General features: G+C 38.2%; 1 protein-coding gene across 4 annotated transcripts in view; it reads right to left on the bottom strand.

Annotated features, from left to right (window-relative positions):
• Positions 1 to 19,457, bottom strand: part of Pros1 (protein S) — a 70,962-nt gene that overhangs the window by 19,305 nt on the left and 32,200 nt on the right. For all 4 annotated transcript variants that reach the window (XR_009587012.1, XR_009587013.1, XR_009587011.1 and 1 more), the window contains exons 4-9: positions 10,619 to 10,705; positions 8,619 to 8,741; positions 8,391 to 8,522; positions 6,456 to 6,581; positions 3,241 to 3,362; positions 927 to 1,042 (exon numbers count right to left, since the gene is read on the bottom strand). Coding sequence is in view for 1 of the 4 variants with exons in the window: in XM_021663676.2 (XP_021519351.1) it covers positions 927 to 1,042; positions 3,241 to 3,362; positions 6,456 to 6,581; positions 8,391 to 8,522; positions 8,619 to 8,741; positions 10,619 to 10,705 (706 nt within the window). In the remaining 3 variants the exon portion in view is untranslated. The remainder of the gene's footprint in view (positions 1 to 926; positions 1,043 to 3,240; positions 3,363 to 6,455; positions 6,582 to 8,390; positions 8,523 to 8,618; positions 8,742 to 10,618; positions 10,706 to 19,457) is intronic.

Genomic DNA, 19,457 nt, shown 5'->3' with positions numbered 1-19,457 from the left:
CATTGTTCTCATAGCAAAATAGGATTTCCAATAATCTCATTCACTAGAAAATATTTTTTTCAGAAATATTTGTGGTAAAACCAGATATTGAGGGAAATGGAATCTCCACGAAATACACCCACTTTAGTAAATTTTGTAAGTTTTAATGCTCATCCATGTAAGACTTCTACACATTCAGTTAAATTGGTTAGTGAGTAAACAATGATTCTGTAAATTCTAAACATACAAGATTATTTAATTAATACACTTTGAAAGTTAAATTGGCTAGTGAGTAAACAATGATTCTGTAAATTCTAAACATACAAGATTATTTACTTAATACACTTTGAAAGTTAGGCTCTAAACTTCAAACAAGGTTTCCTTCTCTTTGTAACAACAAAATTCTACTTTATTGCTTCTTATTTCAACACATATGCATTGAGAAAAGTTAACAAATTAAAATCATGACCGAGAAGCACAAACAAAAACACTTTTTCCAAACTCAATCTAACTACAAGAAGAGAAGCTGAGGTATTCAAATCTCCAAACTAAGTAACCATTTCTTTAGAATATTTCAAGTCACTTTGTTAACTTTCCTTATTAGTTTTGAATATAATGATAACCCATCAATACACTGATTTTCACTTAGGTTTTATAATATATAAAAGAAGGGTGAACATTTTACAAGGGTTTTTCAGCTTCTTAGTCAATACGTAACTAATGGGAAATGGAAAATGATAGGATAAAGTAAGTTTGCATTGGCAAAATGAGCCTTGTTGAATTTGAAAAGGTTCTAGTGTGAAAATTACACGTGAAAGATCATCTAAATGGTAATATACCCAAGTTACCATAATGATAACAAATCTATGGCTGTTAATATTTTTTGTCTTCCCTTCTATCCTTTACTGTTTAACCTGTATGAATTCCGACTGTCATTGGTTCCTTACCTGGTGACTTCTGGCAATCGAAATTTCATATATAAGACAACTCCTGCAAACTGCTCGGCCAGGTATAATAATTCATAATTCTTGTCAAGGTTCAAGGAAAGGCACACTGGAATAACCTGGAGAAAAGAAAATGTATGGATTACTGTCTGTTTTTCGTATTCTTTCTTTAGTGCCCAAAATAGTCTCTGAAACACACTCACATTAGAATGTCTTGGCAAACAACAATGAAATCTTCCATTTCCTTGCAACGCCTATGCACAAAGCCCCTAAAAATATGAGTGTGTGGCCTTAGATTATCCTTATTATTCCTTTCACACACCTTGCTGTTAAACATAAATGTTTTCTTTAAGTCCCAGCAAGTATGTCTTTAATAAACTGTACAATGCCTTGCATTAATTATATCTGAAAATTATTTTGCTTATTAAGAAAAAGTATTGTAAGCAAAACTGTGCTATCTGGATACTCAAGAAAATACTGACAACTAAGGAGGAAATAAACTTTTTTCATTTTTAAAAAATTTACATGAAAATGATTTGAAGTTAGGTGATTTTTTTTTTTAATCGAGTACTCATTTCTTAAAGCTGAATAGAAACAGTAAAGTAGAAATTTACCTAGAGATGAGATTTCAGGTGAAGGACATTTCGCAATTAATTCTCCACAGTTATTAAATAGAGCCCCAGAAAGAATATTTTTCATAACCATTCCAAGGTGGATAGAAGTATGTTCAAGAGAACATACTGAAATAATAAGAAATTAAAATATAAAATAAGAAATTTTACTACATAGCCTTTCAATTGAGTAGCCCTGGAATTACTACCTACATCCATTAGCCTCCTGCTCTTTCTTCACATGGGTAGTGTGATTGATTGTTTATGATTGATTGATGAAAACCAATCATGGTTTTTCTGTGCATATCTTTACTCATTTCTGGTATGTGTATATGTGTATGTGTGTTTGTGTATATAGTTATAGTTATACACAGTGAAATCATTATTTAAGAATTTTAAACAGTCTGACTCACAATCATATATCATTTCACCTTTACATGTTTTAAAATGCAAGACTAGAAAGAATCACTAGCATGTGTACCTTATTATCCTTAAAAGAAAAAAAAAAAAAGGAAGGAAGGTGAGGGCGGGTCAAATGCTGACTTATTTATTCAATAAGGGAAAAATTAAAACCTTTCTGTAAATTGATTTCTTGGGTCAACCGTGCATTAAATCTGAGTGTTGAAAAGTGTGCTTGAGACACAATGAAGAACAACTGTTCTCTGAATTGTGATAAATTTAATGATGTGATAAATTTAAATCTTCTTGTGACAATTTTGCTTTAGCAGAAAGTTTGTGAACACTTATAAGCACAAACAGGCAGTGTGCAGGCTTTCCCGAATGTAATATAGATGGACAGCAGAAAATGCTATCACTAAAATTTCCGTGTAAGATTCCTTTCGTGGGACGAGAGGACAATGGAGATGGGGCCACCTTTTTCATAATCAGCTCCTTGGAAAACCAAAGACAGGAACTGACAGACTTTAATTACTGGTCAGAGAAGTGAGACCTGACACCTGCCTCTCAGACTGGGAGGAGACATGTCACCGTGAATTGCAGAAGTAACTATCTAAACTTGATTCCAGGATCCTAGCACTTCATAAGGGATAACGATCTGGCTGGAAGCTTTCTGATAAAGGACAAAGGCATCACCCTCTCAAGTGAAAATCAACCAAATAGGCCTGTCAATCATCTAAGCAGGAAAATGGCACTCAGGAAAGTTGTCTGTCCTAGTGATTTTGTAAGCCAAAAGAGAAGAAGAGGAGGAGGAGGAAGAAGAAGAGAAGATGACAACTAAATTGCCTATGGCCATAATGTACTGTCTAGGCACTGTGTATTGTCACCTTGTGAGAATGTTCTTCATGGTCATCCCTTGAGAGCCATCAGCTCTGCACTGTTTTCTCTGGCTGCTAAAAACTCTTACCCTCTGAGAGTATGTTTCCCTAGTCTACAGTAAATTCACCTGTCTTCCACATTGTGTTCTGTATTTCAACTGAATTCTTTCAGTGAAGATCATCAGGACAGGGACCAGGGACCCTGGTAACACCTAGATCTCTCATTTCAGAAACAAGGCAAGAAGTTTTTGTTTGTTTTGTTTTTGTTTTCTTCTCATTTCTCTGTGTAGCCCTGGCTGTTCTGGAACTCACTTTGTAGAACAGAGGCCAACCTCAGAGATCCTCCTGCCTCTGCCTTCCAGGTGCTGGGATTAATGGTGTGCACCACCATGCTTAGCTTGGTAAGAACTTTGAATTAAAAAAAAAATTTACCTCACAACTCTTCTGATCTTGGGCAAGTTTGAATCCTTTCTTCCCATCACAGTAACAAGAGTAGCCTCCAGGGTAATTGACGCACAGTTGATCACACATGTTCTCAGAGCATTCATCCACATCTGAGGTGAAAGAAGAAGAACCCTTCATAGCTGCTAAATGCTCAGTCAAACAGACATAGTTCTCAGAAATCAGAACAGCTCTGACAGTATATCTAAACATTTGTTCTAAAAAGGTAAAGGAGTTCCAAGTGCAATTTTATGTATATATTCACATATTTTTTATAATTTTCAATAATTAATAATAGTGTAGAAATTATGCTAATTTTCTTATTTTCAACTTAAAGAGAATTATTTAGGGTCTCCACTGTCATTTCTGATTATGAGAATTTCCTTATAATCACCTCACAAATCTTCATTTTGAAAATAAGAAAAAATGGCAAAGGAGAAGAAATCAGAAGGGGCAGGAGGATAAAGGTGACGACATCCAAGAAAAGATAGTGAAAGGGAGGGAACAACTGACATTAACTCACTGAAAGTTAATGCAAAATGTATAAACCAACAATATCAAAAACATCTGACTTTTATAATAATATAATAAGGCAACAATTAATACTAGCCATTTTTTTTTTATTCAAAGGGATAATCAGCGGTTTATTCTAGAACCAAACAGGAATAATACTGTCCCAACAACACAGATTTATGTTACAATTAATCCCAGGCTCCAACACAAAAGCAACTTTATGAAATTTTTATTTCATAGTAGTAGAACAAAGAAATGTATAAATAAAGGTACTTGTTAAATACACCAGTGACAACATTAAGTAGATAATGCAAAAAGCCGATGGGCATTACATTATCTTCTGTTTGTTGAAAACTAGGGTGTGTTAGGGTAATAAATTTATCTGTTAGTCACAGGATGTTTAGTCTGACAGAGAGGTGGACAAGGACTAAGCCAGCCCAAAATAAACTGTAATTAGGCTCTGGACCCCCAACATTAGGACTCTTCATAGTCATTTTTTAATTATTACAATTTATTCACTTTGTATCCCAGTTGTAGCCCCCAATCTATTACCCTTTGTAGTTTCAGCTTCTTTTTAGTAATTCAGATCCACAGAAGTATCTACCATGCATATATAGACAGAATTATCTACCCAATCATTTGCTATCCAGTCCTCCTCACGACCTTTGCCATTGAACGCTGACTTTCAGATTCAGGGTCCTTCTATATAGCTGATCAATGCATTGGCCTCCTGAGCTTATTTCTTCCTCCCTGGTGATTATGCTTGCTGGGCCAGCCTTTCCCATATTCACTTCTTTTCATCACTGAGATGTTTTGAACAAAACACTTCTGCCTCTCTCAAGAGAAATCCTTCATCTCTCAACAAATTAATATCTTTTGTTTTAATGTTCTAGAATAAACTGTATTTTACTCTTTCGTCAGTTAGTATTGAAAATCATGACTTGTGTTGATTTAATCATGTGTCTCCAGCTGAACTTTCTAAGTGGAGAAAATATGTCTGTTTAATCATCATTTTGTTTCCACTGTAGACTACATCCATAAAACAATGTTGAATAATGAATATTTGTCACAATCATGTTGGGTGATATTAAGACCTTGTGGCCATAACTTTAATGACATATACTAAAGTCCTTTTTTTTATATCTTAAATAATTTGGAATCTTTTAACTGATCTGTCCCCAACTCTCTACTTTGTAATAACATGCCTAAGCTAAAGACTATTTCAGAGCTACAGAAAGTCCTTGACATTTCATTGGATACACCCTATTATAAATTTATGAAGTTCTTATTAATGCCATCATGTAATATATGCTCTTTTAAATACTTTAAAATACATTTCCAGAGTTAATGATACTATAAATACATTAAAATTGTATGATATAGGATTAAAATAAGATATATATGTACTCATATATAAAACATTTAAAATGTTGTCCTTTAGCAAATGAAACTATAGTCTAGGTGATGAAAATTGCTAATAATGATAAGAGCAGATAATAGAGTCTGGTAGGGAAGATTAGGAACATGGACTTTGTTTCAGATCCTTGGCCAGAGGCTCGGAATGTCCAAGGTTTGTCATTGCTGGAGGCCAGAAATGCCAAAAGAACTTTAGTTTCTGGTCTGATTTCTTGTTATCTTGCCTCTCCTTTTACACAGCTGCCTAGAAAGCTATATCTGAGGGTGTGACCAGAACTCTACTTCAGGCACCTGGATTAGACTTTGCGTCAGGGTACTGGACAGACAACTCACCTTCCAACATCTTCTGCCATAAGTCCTAAACTAAGCCCCTAAATGAGCAGCTCAATGATAAATTCAGGGCACCTGCCGCCCCACAGAGCTCTGCTGGTTTGTGCTCTCTTAAACACCTACCTACGAGATTATCATAAATTCCTTTCTAAAACTTAACTCCCAGGTGGTCCTTGAGATTCATCCTTTGAATTAACAAGACGAGGACCTGACTTGTGGAAGCTCTGTGACTGCAAACTAGCACCCAAACTCCTTCATTAAGCCCACCTGAAGTTAGAAAGTCTTTGTTGTAATCAAGGACCCTGTTTATCTCTGCTTCCAGGGATCTGAGAATTACTAGGTTTCCTACAGTAATTGCCATAAGGAATGGTGGAAAGTAGAAATGTATGATGTGGGGGCAGAGTAAAGTAAAACATCAACATTTCAACAACACTATAAATAATTAGAAAAAGTCATATAGAATCCAGATCCTCTGCAACAGCTGCAAATACTCATAACTGCTGAGCCATCTCTTCAGCTACAGTTTCCTATTTTAAAATAACCTACCCATATACAGAAAATTACTGAAAAAAAATTAAATAAAATCTAAGGTGTTAAGGCCCATAGTTTCAGTCCTACAATTAGAGCTTGTGTCATTTTTGTCTATATGGATTTTTTCTTTCGAATTCAATTTTTCTTTTAAGCTATCAAAATGTGTTTATTTTGCTTTTATAACAAAGGGAGTCTCTATTTTTTCATTTTCTTTAATGGGTTAAATGGAATGTGTAGTATTAAACCCAAAGACCATGAGTCTTAACTTACTTAGTACTTCTATTCTGTGAGGAAGCCAGATCACCAAATCAACCAAGCTACATCAGGAGTTAACAAAAGCAATACCTTTTTTTACATTAACTCAGGGTTCAAACCCACCCTCTCTCCCATGAGCAGTGACACCATCATCATTCTACCTTTACAAGACTTTGATGAGGGATCATATCTATAGCCGTCAGGACATACACATTCAAAGTCTCCTGGAATGTTCTTACACACAGCTGTGCCACAAACACTTGGCTTTAGGGAGCACTCATCCAAGTCTGCAAATAAAATCAATATGCTCAGTTTACCAGTATCAAATAAAAACTTATTTGCTTCCTGAATCGCATATACGTGGATTATTTATCAACAGAGTAGCCTTGGAACATCAAAATAATAAAATTATCACCACGTTTTAGTTCCCCAATATGACTTTTGAATTAAAAGTCATTGGGAAATGTTTGCCTGATGTTCTTTTATAGTTGTGAGGCAAAAAGAAAGAGAGTTAGTCATTTTCTTATCTACCAGGGAGACGTACGAAAGAAGAGGCTCAACTATATTCTTAATAAAGCCAGGCGCAGTGGTGCATACCTATAATCCCAGCATTTGGGATGTAGGGCAGGCAAAATTTTTTTCTTTTAATTCTGTGCTCTGATGCATATCTCAGATAAATTGCTATGCAAAGAAAGAGTGAAAGGCATGTGTCCTGATCTTGAGAAACAATCTGTTGGTTGTTTGACAGCACTGAGAAATGCATCCATGGCTTCCACAGACTAAGTGAGCACTCCACCTCTAAACTGTATTCTTAGCAAAAAGCTTTTTTTTAAAAAAAATAATAATTGTGTGTGCATATATTAACTCAATGTGGATATGAAATATTCACAAAATTTGAATAAGGATAGATTATTCAAGTTTTTAAGTGTTAAAGTAGGAATGGGCACTATTTATATAATGTATGTGTTATCCTGAACTATAATGGCTTTCTATAACTGCTTTTCTAATGACATCCCTACTCTAATAGCCAAACTAAAACCTTCAAATAGACAGATGAGAGAGATATATGGTCACAAATCGGATAATGGCTTGGAAGAGACTGCTAGTAAATGCATTTCATTTCAGCTTCATTCCACAGCACTTTAAATTTCACTGTAGCGAACTATATAATACTGAATATTTCCAAGCAGATGGAAAATTCCTTAAATATGAATTCAGATAAGGGATTTTCTAAGACAAAAATAAAGACTTACACAAAGAAACTTCACACTTAACCTAGTGATTTTTTAGCCTCTTAACTAAAAAGTCCTTTTTAAGGGTTTCTGCTTTGTGGAAAGATTTTACAGCAGGCTCTAAATTCTGGTTTGAGCTATATATTCACCTACCAAGAAAATTTGTAGATTTCTTACAGCAATTCAAGCAGTCCAATGAAGCAAGTATTTAAGGGGAAAAAAAGAAAAACTTTGGGAGACAAATATTCATAGAGAAAGCCATAAGAAATATATTAGCAACATACAAAAAGCTAACCTGACAAATTGCTGAAATCCAAAGATAAAAAGACATAAGAGCAATGTTGGAACAGTTAATGTGTAAGGAGTATACAAAACAGAGATTCTTTCTCAAAACCATGACTGGAAATGGGGCACCAAATAAATGACTTACTTTGAAAATCAGAAAGAGATATCTGCAGAGCAAAGATAAAAATGTAACAGTGATGTTATTAAGAGCTACCGATTTCTTTGTGTAGCTGCTGTTCATCTTACGGAACAACAGAAGAGTGGACGCTGATTCTGAAATGGGACAATGTCTCTGTAAAGTCGGTGGCAATGGAGCCTCTCCTTTGAATGAAGTGCTTTAACTACCTTTATTTATCACTAAATGAATCCTTAAAATGTGCACTTAAAGATAAAATAAAATACTACTAACGTAAACTCAGGTGGAATCCTGAGCATCACAAAGCTCCTAGACATAGTGGCACGTTTGCTATAAGTAATTTTCTGACCAGAGTGTTTTCCAGAAGTTTGCCAGGGAAATTCCTCTACTAAACTTTGGCCTAACACAGCAAATGCAGTTGTATTCTGTTTCTGTGCTCTTACCTTTGCAGTCTTTTTTGTTTGAGAGCATGGCAAAGCCACTTCTACAGGAGCAGTGGTAACTTCCAGGAGTGTTCTCGCAAATGTGGCTGCAGCCTCCATTTACATTTGAAGGATCTTTACATTCGTTTACATCTACAATGGGAAAGTAAAATATTTTTAAAAAAATACCACCTTAGATAATTTGTCATGCCCAGAAAAGCCAGGGGATGTGGATTTTTTCATACAAACCAAATTGACATTTTTCTCCTTGCCAGCCTGGTTTACAGATGCATGTGAAAACAGCTTGGCCATCTTTGCAGCTCAGATACCCATCTTCATTGCATGGAAGAGGGTCACATTGGTCTGGGATGGCTAAAAAAAAAAACAGACCTCTATTTAATGTTTTTTTAATTTTTATTTTATTTTATTTTATTTTATTTTTATTAATTACAGTTTATTCACTTTTATTTTTATTCCAGTTGTAGCCCCCTCATTCCCTCCCAATCCTACCCTCCCTCCCTCTTCTTCTCCTAAGCCCCTCCCCCAGTCCAGTGATGGGGAGGTCCTTCTCCCCTTCCATATGACCTAGTCTATCAGATCTCATCAGGACTGGCTACATTGTCTTCCTCTGTGGACTGGTAAAGCTGCTCCCTCCTCAGGTGGAGGTGGTCAAAGAGGAGCCCATGAGTTCATGTCACAGACAGTCCCTGTTCCTATTACTGGGCAACCCTCTTGGACGCTGAGCTGCCATGGGCTACATCTGTGCAGGGGTTCTATGTTATCTCCATGCATGGTCCTTGTTTGGAGTATCAGTCTCAGAAAAGATCCCTTGGCCCAGATTTCTTGGTTCTGTCGCTCTCCTTGTGGAGCTCCTGTTCCCTCCAGGTCTTTCTATCCTTCCTTCTTTCATAGGATTCCCTGCACTCTGCCCAAAGCTTTGCTATGAGTCTCAGCATATGTTTTGATACCCTGCTGTGTAGAATCTTTCAGAGGCCCTCTGTGGTAGGCTCCTGTCCTGTTCCTTGTTTTCTCCCTGTTCTGATGTCCATCCCGTTTTACTTCAGGCAAGAAGAAGGAATAGCCAGAAGGGAAATAGAATAATTGCATGCTTATAACCAGTAAGGCTATGGTGCATTTTTCAAAAAGTACTGGCTCATGAAAAAATAGGTGTGACCTGGGGGTGTAGCTCAGTTGGTAGAGTGATTGCCTAGCATATGCAAAGCTTTAGATTAGATCCGTAACACTGCATATACCTCACTGGGTGGCTCATGCCTTGTGATTCCAGTACTCAGGACCTCAAGAGGGAGATCATGAGTTCAAGGTCATCTTTGTCTATACCTCTAGTTCAAGGCCAGACTTGGTTACATGAAATCCTATATAAAAAAAAGTAAAATAAAATAAAATAAAAAGAAAGAAAAGAAAAGAAAAAGTGAAACAAGGCCTCACTGTGTATCTCTGACTGTCCTGGAAGTCACTATGGAGACCAGGCTGGCCTCAAACACAGAGATCTGTCTATCTCTGAAGTGCAGGGATTAAAGCCATGCACCATCAAGCTGGGGAAATACTTCCTTGATTTGAGCCTTATATCAGTCCCATGAGAAAAACAAACCAAGCAAACTATTCTCTGTGTGACAGTGATGGAATTTGGCAATTTCAACTTAGATGAAGATGAAGTAAAAGGAAACTTCTTGCCTTAAATAACATGAAATAATTGTTTTCAAACACTGGAGAAGATGCTGAAGGAAAATCTGGTGCCTAAATAAAAGGAAATGAGCCCAACAATCACATAATGGTTACTGTAGGCCTTGTAGAAACTTCAGAGAATAAAGACTGTTATGATACACACATTTTCATATTTGTATTATGGATTCCCAAAACTTAAAAGAATGAGCATGGCTCTTACCTTTGACCTATTAGTAAACTGTACTGTTTTGTAATACCATGTAATTACACAATTTTAGCCAAAATAAAGATGCTAGAGATAAAATGTCTGACAGCAGTAACTTAAAGCCTACTATCGCTGATCACCACTCAGTTAAAATGTTAAGGGAAATTTTCATTTTAAGTAAAATCGATGCATTTACAACTGGAAAATATGCTTCTTTATGCAGTTCAAAAATATGTCTTTGCTTGGCATAGCCACTCAGGAGCTCAGTTACTGAACTTTAAACATTAGGTTACAGTGGCACAGTATATTTTACCTACAAGATATATTTTACATTATTTTAGTTATTTAAACAGTAGCTTACCATTGACACAGCTCCTGAGGTCAGGGTAGGTATGAACAGACTGACGCGCAGCACTGAATGCACCACCACGGAATGTACCCAGACATGCTGTGAGGAACAGAAGGACCAACAGTGTCACAGCAGCTTGGATCTGAACTCACCTTAGAGATCGCCCAAAGCAGGAATATTTCTCTTCCTGTTGTTTCACAGGAGTTAGTACTCAATGTGTGGCCCTAAATGTTTCCATCTCCCCTTTTGTTCTATCGGAGTTCAAGAGAATTTCTCAGTTAAATTGAAGATGCTTAGGAGCTCCTGGTAGCACAGCAGCTTTAAACTGATGCCTTTTTATGTCTGATGGTTCATGTGCATGCTTCCCTCGAGTACAAGTATTTTATCTAAAACATACTATAGTGAATACTGAATAGTAAATGTTATATATAAGTGGATTGATAGAAGTGAACAAAATACAAGATTGCTAATATAAGGAGCATATTTAGATATGATTGTTTTTAGGTTTTCCAGGTTTTTGTTAATTAATTCAATCAACATCTCTGTCACAGGCCTTTCCTCCCAGTCCCACCTTCCCTCCTGCAGTCCCTCTCTCCTATTCCTTAAAATAGGGGAGCCCCCCTACTCAGACATCCTAGTTCATCTATTCACATGAGGACAGAGTTCGTCTTCCCTGCGGCCTATTAGGGAATTCCCGTCAGGGGAAGTAATCAAAAAAGCAGGCAACATAGTCTGTGTCAGAGATATCCCCCACTCCCCTAACCAGTGAGCTGACATGAAGCCTAAGATGCCCATAGGACTTATGTTCTTGAAGTTTGTGCATCGTAGTATGTCTATACTGTACTATACAACTAAAATCCACTGTCTTTCTGGGTCAGGATGATGTTTTCTAGTTCTATCCATTTGCCCTCAAATTTCATGATTTCCTTGTTTTTAATGGCTTACTAGTATTCCATTGTGTAAATGTACCCTGGTTTCTTTATCCATTCTTTGGTTGAGGGACATCCAGGTTGTTTCCAGATTGTGGCTAATAAGAATAAAGCTGCTATGAACATATTTGAGCAAGCAAACTTTCTTGTTGAATGGTGGAACATCTTTTGGGTGTATGCCCATGGGTGGTAATAGCTGGATCTTGAGGCAAGGCTAGTCCCAGTTTTCTGAAAAAGCACCAGATTGATTTCCAATCTGGTTGTATAAGTTTGGTTGTATAGGTTTGCACTCCTACCAGCAACGGAGGAGGGCTCCCCTTTCTCCACATCCTCTCCAGCATGTGTCACTTGAGTTTTTGATCTTAGCCATTCTGACAGGTGTAAGATGGAATCTCAGAGTCATTTCGATTTGCATTTTCCTAATGACTAAGGGCATTGGGCATTTCTTTCAGTGTGTCCCCACTATTCTGAGATTCCTTTGTTGAGAATTCTGTTTAGCTCTGTAGCCCATTTTTAATTGGATTATTTGGTTTGTTGTTTAATTCCTTGAGTTCTTTAAATATTCTGGATATTAGCACCTTGTCAGATGTGGGATTTGTGAAGATTTTTCCCAATCTGTAGACTGCCATTTTGTTCTATCGCTAGTGTCCTGTGCTTAACAGAAACTTTTCAGTTTCGAGGTCCCCTTTATTACTTATAGATCTTAGGGCCTGAGCTGTAGCTATGTTTTAAAAAGATATTTATTGTGTGTTTGTCTGTGTGTACGAGCAGGTGGGAGCTCATGTATGCATGCTTCATTCCTATTGTGGAAGGAATCCTGTGTATTGTACAGATACAACACCTGTTAATTAAAAAGCATATGGCCTGAGTCAGGAAATAGTGTGACATCTGGAGGAGAGCCAGGCCATGAGATTCAGCCAGTAAGAGGTGAGGAACATGGATGCATGGTGCCTGAGCTCAGGTAACCATAGCTCTATGGCCTAGGTATTTGTATAATATTTAATGAGTCTCATGAACTGTTATTCTGGCAGCAAAGGAATATGAGGTAAAACCACCCATAACATAAAGGACTACTACAGCATACTATGACACACGGCGAGCAAAGAATAACTTTCTGGGAGTCAGTTCTTTTCTTCTTGTTTTTGAGGCAAGATATCTTGTTATTCTATGTTATGCTATGCTAACTCCCCATCTTCTGGGCAATTCTCCTGTCTCTGCGTCCCAACTCCCTCTAGGAGTGCTGGGAATGCAGACATGACCCAGTGTTGCATACAAGCTGTTTCATCTTCTCAGCCATTTAACTGACTCCTGGGTGGACTGAAAAAGAAAAAGTTCTGGTTGTTCTCCACTGAGGAGCCACACTGGCGAAAAAGGTGACCAGAAAGGACATGTGTCTGAGATGTTCTTCATTTACCCTCCCATCTTAGAGAGAGGAGTTACTACTGTTTAGATTGAATCAAAACAAGAGGAACTTTGGAGCTTGGCTTTATTTGTTTGTTTGTTTTTAAAACAGGGTTTTATCTGTATAACCTTGGCTGTCCTGGACTCACTTTGTAGGCCAGCCTGGCTTCAAACTCAGAGATTCACCTGCATCTGCCTCCTGAGTGCTGGGATTACAGGTGTGTGTCACCATGCTCAGCTGGAGCTTGACTTTTTAAATATTTATATATTATATAGTGTACTGTCTGCATGTGTGCCTGCATACCAGAAGATGGCACCAGATCTCACTGTTACAAGCCACCATATGGTTGCTGGGAATTGAACTCAGAACCTATTAAAGAACAGCCAGTGCTCTTAAACTTTGAGCCATCTTTCCAGTCCCTGGAGCTTGACTTTTTTTTTTTTTTTTAATTTTTATTAATTACACTTTATTCACTTTGTATCTCCCCTGTAGCTCTCTCCCTCCTCCCCTCCCAATCCCAACTTCCCTCCTCCTTATCCACGCATGCCCCTCCCCAAGTCCACTGAGGTCTTTCTCTCCTTCCTAGTCTATCAGATCTCCTCAGGAGTGGCTGCATTGCCTTCCTCTGTGGCCTGGTAAGGCTGCTCCACCCTCAGGGGGAGGTGATAAAAGAGCAGGCCAATCAGTTCCTGTCAGAGACAGTCCCTGTTCCTATTACTATGGAACCCACTTGGACACTGAACTGCCATGGGCTACATCTGTGCAGGGGTTCTCGGTTATCTCCATGCATGGTCCTTGGTTGGAGTATCAGTCTCAGAAAAGACCCCTGTACCCAAATATTTTGGTTCTGTTGCTCTCCTTGTGGAGCTCCTGTCCTCTCCAGATCTTACTATTATCCGCTTCTACCCTACTCCACTGCTGGTGGGAATTTCAACTTGCACAACCACTCTGGAAATCAATCTGACGCTTTCTCAGAAAATTAGGAGTAGCGCTACTTCAAGATCCAGCTATACCACTCCTAGGCATATATCCAAAAGAAGCTCAAGTACACAATAAGGACATTTGCTCAACCATGTTTGCAGCAGCTTTATTTGTAATAGCCAGAACCTGGAAACAACCCAGATGCCCTTCAACTGAGGAATGGATACAGAAATTGTGGTACATCTACACAATGGAATATTACCCGGCAATAAAAAAAACAAGGAAAAGATCATCCTGAGTGAGGTATCCCAGAAGCGGAAAGACACACAGGGTATATACTCACTCATAAGTGGATATTAGACATATAATATAGGATAAACCTACTAAAATCTGTACACCTAAAGAAACTAATCAAGGAGGACTCTGGCTAAAATGCTCAATCCCCATTCAGAAAGGCAAAGAAGGTGGACATCAAGAAGAGGGAGAAAACAGGAAACAGGACAGGAGCCTGCCACAGAAGGCCTCTGAAAGGCTCTACCCTGCAGGGTATCAAAGCAGATGCTGAGACTTATGGCCAACCTTTAGGCAGAGTGCAGGGAATCTTATGAAAGAAGCTTGACTTTTAGTCTTTTCCCCTCTTCTTGTATGATGGTATTTTGTGCTGGTACGTATTTTTAGGGCTACTCATCAAAATGCTCTGGGGCAACTGAATAATTTAGTTACAGAATATTCCTTCAACAACATCTGAAACTTATTTCTTGTTAGAATTGATATAATCTGCTACAACGAGGAGAGGCAAATTCATTCTTTTGCTACATCAACAAACCATTTCAAAATTTATCTCATTTGGATCATGGTTTATTTTGGTGAAATCTTGTGAGCTAGGTCCCTGAGCATCTATACTATCTGCTCTGCTCTGCTTTCAGCAAAAACTGAGAATAGGTCTACTTAATGTTTTCACCTTTTATTTTCACCTTTTATTTTATTTTATTTTATTTTATTTTAAAATTTTTATTTGACTTTTGGGTACTCTGAGAATCAGTACCTTTCCATGCATGGTTAGTCTTTGAAAGCCTTGCAGCAGCTCTAAGCCACTGTATTGCTAACACACAGTTCTAAGTTTTCTTTAAAAAAAAATACATTTTTGTTAATTTTGTTTTCTTGAGACAGGGTTTCTCTGTGTGTCTTTGGCTATCCTGAACTCACTTTGTAGACCAGGCTGGCCTTGAACTCACAGAGATCCTCCTGCCTCTGTCTCCTAAAGTGCTGGGATTACAGGCATGTGCCACCATACCTGGCCACTTTTGTTAATTTTTTGAGAATTTCACCTGATTTAAATATATTCACCTCAAATTCACCCTAATCCCAGGTCCATTCCATCTCTCTATGGCACCAAAATCATGTCCTCTTTTTAAAAAAATAAATTTTTAAAAAATTTAAATGAGATGTAATTATATCATGTTCCCATTTCCTGTTCCTCCAATCTTTCCCATGTATCTATCTCACTCCTTCCTACTTGCCCCCTCTCAAAATTACTGTCTAAATATATAAATACAACCGGTTTAGTCTATATAATGTTACCTAGATGTACATGATTTCAGGGCTGACCAGTTGGTATTAGAAAACCAGCTACAGATTTCATTCCTGGAGAGGACTGTTTCTCCTCCTCTCAGCATCTGTGATCTGCCTTTAGTCCTTTGCCTTTAGTCTATGGGTGGAGCCATGTGAGATTGCCTTCTTCTGTATTGGTATGTATATTGACACATTTCTTCAGGTCTTGTTCAGGCAGCCAATTTGCTGAGCTATCATGTGTGATACTTCTCGAACTTCAATTTGCTCTGCCCATATGTTCTTTGGTATGGGCAAAACTCCCAGCTATGGTGGGAGTTCATGTCCCCCTTCCCACTCCATGCTAAAATGTTGACTGGCTTGCTTTTGTACAAACGTCCTTAGCTGCTGTGAATACATGAGTGTGTCATATACAGGAAATACTGTGTTGCCCCAGTATTCCCTTATCTGATTGAAAAAAATCTTCCCACCCCTTCTTTGGGCATGGACCTTGAGCTTCAAAGAGGGGATGTGAGTTTTAAAAAATCCCATTTCTGTCTGAGTTCTTCACTGATACTTACTCTCTTCACTTTGAGCAGTTGTCTGTGCACTAGTACCCATCCGCTGACAAAGAAACATCTCTGTTTAGGTCTCAGGGCTGTAGGAAACCGGGGCTAGACAGATATGAACTGAAAGGGCAGTTTGATACTATGTCCCTTTATCAAAATGATAGGAGTAGGTTCACTCCTAGGGAGTGTGAGCTCCCTAACCACTCTATCCTCACCAGAGGGAGTGTCTGTGGAGCAGGCACTCTGAGTCTTTGAGAAAGCCTTTCAGATCACGCACTGCCCCAGAGCATGACTGAAGAGAACCTTCAACTCCAAAAGCTCCAGCGTCACTCATTTACAAGGTCTCTCGGGACTCCCAGAGACCCCTGCTTTTGCATCCTCCTCCTGTTTGCACTTCTCATGGGGCAGCTTTCTGTCTTCTAGCTTCAATCCCGACATTTGTGGCCTCCTTTGTGAACTCTCTATACCAGAGACAGACCTTTTTCTGAACGAAGTTTTTGCTTCTTAATGTTTGTTGATTCACTCACTGTTTTGCCTGCCAGAGTGCTTAGGTCTGCTCAGACTATTGAACGTTTGGCTTCTATCTCCTATCTGAAGACTAACCCCGTTTCAACATTTATCCAGGTCTCTGAAGTACCCTTCTCTGCAAACATCCCGAAGCAACTCCAATTGCTTGGCCATTCCTTCATGAGGTTTGACAGCTGCTGTGTGAGTAACACCTGTGCCACCACTTGGAATGCCCAATTCTAGCTCCCTGTCTCTGTCTCATCCACAGTAATATAAGCTAATCTTTCCACCTGACCAGAAAACTCCGACATGAAGCACAAGGTGCTGTCATAGAGCCATTTGGCTTTCCTTTACTTCACAGGATGGGACTTCTTAGTAGCAGTTTCACTCTGACTTCATTCCAAAATGTTAAAGCAGTGGTCCTCACCCTTCCTAATGCTGTGACCCTTTAATACAATTCCCTGTGTTTTGGTGACCCCTAGCCATGAAATTATTTCTGTTGTTACTTCATAACTGTAATTTTGCTACTGTCATGTATCATAACGTGAATATTTATGTGTTCTCATAGTCTTAGACAACCCCTATGAAAGGATCGTTTGATTGCCAAAGGGTTATAACCTATAAGTTAAGGACTGTTATGTTAAATACACAAAACCTTGCGTTCATTTTACCTTTGCTGTGCTGTCTGGGGAGAACAAATATACTGGTTGGTTCCTAAGTTCCAGTGAGTGTTCCACTTCTATGCATTGTGAGCTTCTCTTTTTCTCGTGAAGACATTGGGATTATTATGCTTTGAACAAGAGTGTGTAGATGCTACTGCATCGAGAACACTCGGGTGCCTGTGGGTGTCACTGTTTTAGCTGGACAGGTCTTCAGACCATTTCTTTAAACACTGAAACTTTGGGTAAAAAGGAATTCTTCCGTGAGATGTTACAGAGGATGCCTTAAATAAGCTTTCATTTTTATTTCTCTTTATTTTTTAAATGATTTATGTTTGTGTGTATCTGGGGCAGGTATGTACAGGTGTTTGTTGGGTGTTCCTAGGTATCAGATGCCCCTAAAACCTGAACAGAACCCATGTCCTCTACAGTAGCAGCTGATAAGCTCTTAACTTCTGACCCATCTCTCCAGGCCTCTATTTATTCTTGCCTGTAATGCAGTTTCGTTTTGAACTCATGAAGCTCCTGACTGAACCTCATGAATGCTGAGGAATTTCAGGTATGCATGACTACACCTGTCCTAAACCTTAAATTTCCATTTTTTTATAAGATACCAAGAGAATTCACTCATTTGCTGTACTTGTTTGTAAACGAATAACATTTTCTACACTATCTACCTTAAATGAACTGGCTGGGTTTTGTTTCCATTCTTTGTCAAGTCTTCCTTTACCTGGCACTTACAGCTCTCACAACTAGCTTTTTTGGTTTAGTACATTTATCTGTAGGAAAAGTTAAAAAGCTACAAGTCAGCTTGCAGTGAACAACAGAATCATGGAAATAAGTTAAAAAATGCTTCTCTTGGTGGATAGGAACATTAATCTGAAGAAAAAAAAAAAAAAGACGTGGGATTAGTAGCAAGGAAATCTACCTTAACATAAATCTGTGTTTTCTGTTTTGTAGCAAAGAAACGTTCAGACCTGCAGAGGAGACCCTGACTTAATCAGCATGCATAATTGAGTCAATAGGAGTCATTGTTTCTGGTTGCTACAGACAACTTTTCAGGCCTTCTTGTGTAGCTCCCAGACGAACACAATATTTGCATAATTCCTTCATATCACAAAATGGTTGACCCTATTCTTTTTGTTCCTGACCACAAGTCTATGAATGTAATATCTTAAATGGTAACAAACCAAGAAATAACACATGATATAATAGAGATAAAATACTTAGGTACTCGAGTGTTAATAAGAGTTGTTCGGTTCTTAACACATAGTTCCTAACTGATATAAAAGAAATGGCACATAGTACTTCTTTGCTCAAATACTCAACAATTAGTTACTGGTTGCAGAATAACAAGCCATCTCCCAAATAATGGCTATTTGGGACTTGATTTTGAGTTCCATTATCTGGGAAGCAATTAGTTCACCGAATTAAGCTGTGTGTGGCATGTGGAGTTGGGCAGAGTGTCAGATCAAGGTAAGAAGCCATTTCAAGAAGAGCTTTCACTCAGTCATGACAGTTCACGCTGTCTGACACCCTACCTCCACCGGCATATGGAACGTCATATGTCAGAGTCTCTCCATGTGACTGAGTTTTCCTCACTGTGCTGGTCTTAAAGTGGCCCTTATCCCACTGCATCCAAGGAGAAAGCAGAAGCTGCAAGGTCCTGCATTGGGTATTGTCCTGCAGATCCATATTTTAAGTGTTTCATGTTGTTGTTTGTGTGGGTGTGTGTGCCTGTGCGTGTCTGTGTTTGTCTATGTGTGTATGGTTTTAGGAATTAAACCTATGGTCTTCTGTGTGTCAGGAAAGCACACATAGAACTACATATTTAGCCCTAAAAGAATGATTTCTAATATTTTCATTTAGGCTCAAACTTTACCATTCTCCAGAAAAATTATTCTCCATGAACAAAGTCATCTAATTTTCCAGGTGATGTTTTCAAATGCCTATATAGATGGTAAGCTTATTTATCCTATTTCCTCAGGAAAAAAAAAAAAGAATTTAAGTTATAGTGATATCCCGGGGAGGCAGCCCAGTGTACTACCTAACAGTACAATGACTGAGTTCAATCTCCAGCAGACATAAAAATTTGATAAACTTGATTTTATTATAAGTTTATGTATAAACACATTTCTATTAATAGAACCACATTATAATAATTTCTTTAAGAGCATCATTTGCTTTTATTTCTTGAAGCAAACTAATTAACACCAGTGATTTCCTTCTATGTGATAAATGTCAGAGAACCCAGGGTATTTACTCTGAATTGTATGTTCTAAGGGCAGCAGATGGCACAGGGTACTGCATGAGGCG

This window comes from Meriones unguiculatus, chromosome 17 (assembly GCF_030254825.1).
Source record: "Meriones unguiculatus strain TT.TT164.6M chromosome 17, Bangor_MerUng_6.1, whole genome shotgun sequence".
Lineage (NCBI taxonomy): Eukaryota > Metazoa > Chordata > Mammalia > Rodentia > Muridae > Meriones > Meriones unguiculatus.
The sequence above is the reverse complement of the archived record's forward strand: the minus strand, read 5'-3'. Positions and strand labels throughout refer to the sequence as shown.